Consider the following 6,000-nt stretch of genomic DNA (forward strand, 5'->3'; position numbering starts at 1 on the left):
TTGAAATATATATTGATTCAAAGTTCTCTCAATTCTTTCTATTTTTTCTTAATTTTATATTCTTTTTCTTCAATTTTTCATTTGAATTGAAAGTTTAAATAAATTATGTAGGTAAAATTTTAAATAATTTGATATGTTATTAAAATACATCACAATTTACATTTGTATTGATTCTATTAATTATTATGAGTTTTAATAATATATTGAATGATTTTAAATTTATATAAAAATTTAGATGTAAAATTTATATAATATAAACTTCCGATCCAACAAAAAAAATTAAAAATTAAATTAAAAGAAACATAGAGAATTAATAAAAATTAACAATAAGTGAATTAAATGAATCCAAACTTAATTTTTTTGTTAGAGTAAATCAAAATAGTTATAAATCATAATATTCACTTAAAGGGAATTTAAAAAACAACATCAAACAAATTAAATTATAATCGCACGTCAAACACAACTAATAACCAAAAGGCATTAGATTAGACATAACATGAATGTGCTGTTTTTTGTATCGGTTGGGCTATTTAATATTATACTTTATAATAATGTGAATGCTGCCATCACCATCTCAATCGTTTGTTTTACATCATGTTTTAATCGTCTCATTTTAAAATATCTCGATGGCACTGCAAATACATATGGCAATAATATTTACTTTTTGTAATTGTAGGCCCTTGCCAAAGTTTTGAGGGATGCATGCATGGCTAGTGTCTCTCTTCTTGATGCTCAACTGTTGGTTGTCAGATTAATCAATTTTAGATATCGACGACTGCGCTTCAATCTTTATACGAATAACTAAGATTAAAAAAAAAAATCATATAAATTTTTTAAATAATCATATACTACTTAAATAATTTTTAATTATAATTATCTATTAGTCAAAATTTATCATTCTCACCTTTCATTTTAAAACTACTATCATTATACATTATATATTATATATTATATATATAATTAATATTAATTAGTCACCCATCATCTAGGAGGGGCATAATAAAATCAAGGAATGATCATAGTGTTCCCAAAAAATAAGACCAATTAGACAAGACAAGACCCATTCAAAAACCTCATTGGCTTGTGGATTACAAAAGCATAAAAAGTTGAAAAGCTAAAGAAACAACTATGATAGATAGATGATATCATTTAGAACAGGACAAGACAATCCACCAAGTCAAAGATGAGCTAAGATTATGTTGTACAATAATAAGATTTTGTGACATGCTTTGTTTTGTGGTATGAATTGAGATGTTGAAAGAGTATTAATTAAGAGATTTAGAGTTCAATTGTTGAACTACCTTTTTTATTTATTTATTTATTTATTTATAATTAGTTAAAACAATATTAATAAAAACTAAAAAAAATAATAGCATAGAGTAGTAGATAGATATATTAATATGATATGACACTGTTCAAGTCATTTTTCAGATGTTACAAATGAAGTAGTAATAATTCTCACTATCCCTTTCTCTGACTTTCCCTTTTTTTTTATTTGACTACACTACATTACAAAGAGTTGAACAGAGTAGGCATAATAATAAAAAGGATACACATGGAATAATTAAATAGTGTTATAATTTAAGCAATGGATATGTTGTTGGATTAATTAGCAAATAGTAGTATAGTAGTAGTAGTAATAGAGTTTTTGTTGAGTGTATTAAGCTCAAGAGGTAGCAATGCAATATGGTTCCCAAAATAGAAATGACCTTCTTGAATCCTTGCAACTCTTCAAATTATGAACCAAGTAATCACCATTCTTTCCTCTAAGAACCAAAAGTTGTTGCTTCTCATTTGAGACATGGTTCATGTTCATGTTCATGTTCATTTCCCTTGGAGACACAACAATCTTGTTATTGTTGTTGTTGTTGATGATGTTATTCTCTTGATAATGGCCAAGTGGATAATTAGCACCTTTTGTTGTTGTTGTTGTTGGGTTTGTGGTCCTCCAATAATGTTGATAAGAATTTAAATTGAATGAATTTGGAGCTACACCTTGTGGTGATGGAATCAATCTAGCAACTCTTGGTCTAGGTGGAAGTGATTTCACCATTTGACTAGCTTCCACAACTTGAACATTTTCCTCTTCAAAATTGTTGTTATCCACTTCTTCATCATTATTCAACTTCTTTGACCACTTTGGATTCCTATTCACTAATCCAATTGGCTTATTCACTTTGTTATTATTATAAGATCCTATTCCATCAACACTTCTCTTTATAGTAGTTTTGCAACAAGACATTAACGTCACTTTCTCTATTAAACTCTCATATTCTCCATTTTCTTCATCTTCGTCTTCATCTTCATCTTCATATTTGTCTTCATCTTCTTTTTCTTCTCCGAATCCTTCAAATTCCTCATCCAACTCACCAACGCCATCATTTTCTTTTTCATTTTCAACATCTTCGTTTTGATTAGCGAAAGTGAGGACAAGTCTACCATCCTGACGCCGAACACAGAAATTGTTCAGCGAAGGAAGAGACACTGCTTCTAAAACTAATCTTCCATTGTCGCGGTGTGGCCTCATGTGAAGTGAAGGGCCATCTTGGCGAGAGAGTGATGGAAGTGGTGGAGGAAAAGATCGTGGTGGTGAGTGCAACTTCTTAGTAGTAGCAACACTACTATAATTATACCTTACCACTTCCACCACTTCTTCTTCTTCTTCATCTTCGTCTTCTTTGACTTTTTTGACTTCTTCTTGTGGTTGTTGTTGATCTTCTTCTGCATCTCCTGATTCAGATGCAGAATTAGATGACACCAACCCATCAGAACCAGTCTCAGATCCGAGACTCTCAGTGCAAATTTCAAGGCTCTTTCGAGACAAAGAACTTTTCGTCCTCTTCGCAAGAGGGTGAATATAAGGAGGAAGAGATTTGGAAATTTCATCATTAGTCTTCAAAGACATGAGTGAGCTCCAAGTATCAAATGACCCACCTTTTTGTTGCTCTTCATTTTTGTTACGTTGGATTGAACTCCAAATCTCTAGCCTCTCTCTCTCAGCTTCAGCTTCATCAGCAATCTTAGTTTCTTTGTAATCATCTGACAACTGAAAGAGTTGTTGAGATGATGCAATCTTTTTGATGGGGTTAATGGATTCATTTTGAGGAATCCATTTCTTTGAAGACATGTCAGCTGATAGAGTTCTTCTAAGAGAAGAAGCTGTCAAATTAGTGTCACTTTCACAGCTTAAAATAGTGACTATGCCTTGCTTTTTATTCACCATACTTTCTTCTTCTATCTTCATGGTCATAGTAACTGCATATATACACAATACAATATTTTTAGCACAAAATAACTAAATCCAAAAGGAGCCAATTTTAAAAATATTCCTCACTTAATATACTTCATCTATGTTTTTACGAGTGTCTCATTTCATTATTTCACATAATTAAAAAAAATATTATAAATTTAAAAAGAAGAATGATAGTATTATAAAGTAATGATATATTCAATGAAGTAAATAATATTAATTAAATAAAATAATTATAAAAAAAATTATTTTATGTAAAACTTAAAATGAAGTAATTTAACATAATTTATAGAGAATAATAAATACTACTAAATTAATTTAAGAAATACTAGTATACAACATATTTTAATTTTTTATATGAATCGAAGAAAACTAAATCAAAATAGCTAATAGTATTAAAAGAATTTCAAGTAACAAGGAAGAGTTGGGTAACGTGCATGTGGGGTATTGTTTTGGAAAACACAAAGTAGGAAAAGTACAAAGTATGTGAAATATTGAAATAAAATAAAATAAAATAAAATGAAAAAAAATAACGAATGAAATGATGATTAATTACCTTTGGAAGTAGATAGCAAAAGAAACAACAGAGGTCTCTCTCTAGTGAGAGGTAGAGACCACTGTGAGAGTGCAAGTTGCAAATGAAATATTGAAGAAGATGAAAATTAATTAATTAATGTATATAATATAAAAGTGAAGGAGGAAGGAATGGTTTGGTTGATGGCAATGCATGAAGAGGGAGAATGAATGAGGGTATTTGTAGGGCTCTAAAAGCTTTAAAGAACCATGTTCAGTGGACCCCATTTTACACCATGATAATGACACTCTTTATTGCTTTCCAGTCTTTTATTTTTTATTTTTTACTTAAAAGAGTCTTTTTTTCTTTTAGATTATTTGTTTATGGACATAGGTTTTTGATGGATTCGGAAAATGATAATGTTTCTTTATTTTTTATTTTTTTTAAATTATCAATGAATTCCTGTACTAGTATCTTATAGTAGAATTTATGTACATGTAATTATCAAGCATTGATAAAGTCTATCATTGAATACGAGTTATTATACTTATAAAAATTGTAAAAAAATATCTTCAGCAAGAGAATTTTTTGGTGATTGAAACAGGATTTGGATATTATGGATGAAGGCTTATATTTTGATTCATTATTGGACAATTATTAAATCATTGGTCTGTGATAGATATACTATTATATTTTATCATAAGAAAAAATATACTAGGATATGTATCACTAAATACTCCAATTGTTACTCGCTCTCATTCCGCACAATAGATTGTTGTATTAGATTCTTCCAAAGAAATTAATATAATATTATTAAAATCTTAATTTATTAAAAATTTTATTTATTAAATGAACTATATTATTTAAGAAATACTATGGTTTAAACTGAGTCATGTGAAATAGATTATGATCAAAAATTTAATCTATTAAAATTATTCCACTTATCAAATTAACTATAAAGAAACAAATAAATAAAAGTGCTCTAGAGTTATTTGAATTTGTAGCAAAAAAAGTGATGAACGACTACTCAACAATAGCAATGACAAATTTTTTTTTTTTCATTGGAGGTAGTGTAGATTTACATTCTCTAACAATCAAATAAATTTGTGTTATACAGAGTGTAAGGTTTTAAGGTTAAAATAATGTGTATTTTTCTTCTACACCAAGTATTCTTTCGTAAGATGTTCGATGAGATTTATGAAAGATCTATGTTAGGATTATGAGTTCGATGATATTTGATTTACGAATCGTCTACTAATTTCAAACAATTGTTCTTGATAATAGATGATAATTAATACAATCATATAGCTAAGATCGTGATATGATTGCCATCGTGTGGTCTTGGGAAGAGGTGTAGGTGAGCTTTGGTGGTCATTCCCTTATATTCCTTTTGGTCATGCTATTATGCTCTAATTGGATAATCTTTAGTTGGATTGAGTTGACTTGAGTATAACCCATAACAAAATAAAAGAGAAGAATAATTTTATTAATTATTTGTTGATTCTTATTATCATAAATACAAATTAGAAAATAACAACAATATTAAATTCAAAAAATACTCCTCCGACTTTATTTATAAGCAACATTATCCATTTATATATATATATATTAAGAAGTAATTTATAGTCTTGTGACTTTGTATAAAAATTTAGTTGTAATCACTAAAATAATCTTAATCTTTTTGTTTACTGATAAAATAATCTTAATTTTAAAATAACAGTACATTAACCTTAATCAACCACATGTTAATAATGATACTACCTCTATCATGACTAATTATAAGCTCTTATTGATTAAAACAAATTATCTCTAAATATATAAGTGGAAGTACATATTAATCCAATTGCTGTGATTTACTTGGAAATTTGAAATTAGAATCATCTCCATTTTCATTCATTAGTTTTCCACTGTTTTTGATGTTTGAAGTAACTTAAAATATATAAATGATACTTAATTAGACCCACTTAATGTCACACTATCACTTTTATATTTATAAAACTATATTATAAAAGAAATTAAAAGAAATGTAGAGCATCAATTTGGATTGTCGGAGGAAAGACGGCGAAGAACATGATCCTGGACAATCAAAATGTATAGAAGATTCTTTTCCCAAACTTACCCCCTCTTTTTTTAACACATGTAGTAATAATAATTGCACTTTTACAATTTGTTTATTATCTATATGCTTTGAAAAATTTACTTTGTATTCCCAAAAAAATTTTAAAATGCCAAAAAT

The 6,000-nt window shown here is 28.0% G+C and overlaps 1 protein-coding gene across 1 annotated transcript; it reads right to left on the minus strand.

The window, feature by feature from the left end:
• Window positions 1–1,370: 1,370 nt before the first annotated feature.
• Window positions 1,371–3,975, minus strand: LOC101507213 (protein FAF-like, chloroplastic). The gene is made up of 2 exons (XM_004506168.4): window positions 3,807–3,975; window positions 1,371–3,255 (listed from the first exon to the last, which is right to left on the minus strand). Exon 2 carries the CDS (start codon window positions 3,248–3,250, stop codon window positions 1,667–1,669), a length of 1,584 nt encoding a protein of 527 aa, XP_004506225.1. The 5' UTR covers window positions 3,251–3,255; window positions 3,807–3,975; the 3' UTR covers window positions 1,371–1,666.
• Window positions 3,976–6,000: the final 2,025 nt, after the last annotated feature.

This window comes from Cicer arietinum, chromosome 6, assembly GCF_000331145.2.
Source record: "Cicer arietinum cultivar CDC Frontier isolate Library 1 chromosome 6, Cicar.CDCFrontier_v2.0, whole genome shotgun sequence".
Taxonomy (NCBI): Eukaryota; Viridiplantae; Streptophyta; class Magnoliopsida; order Fabales; family Fabaceae; genus Cicer; species Cicer arietinum.

Excerpts from the sequence above, each read along its gene's own strand:
- LOC101507213 (XM_004506168.4), bottom strand. The coding sequence starts at position 3,250 with ATGACCATGAAGATAGAAGAAGAAAGTATGGTGAATAAAAAGCAAGGC.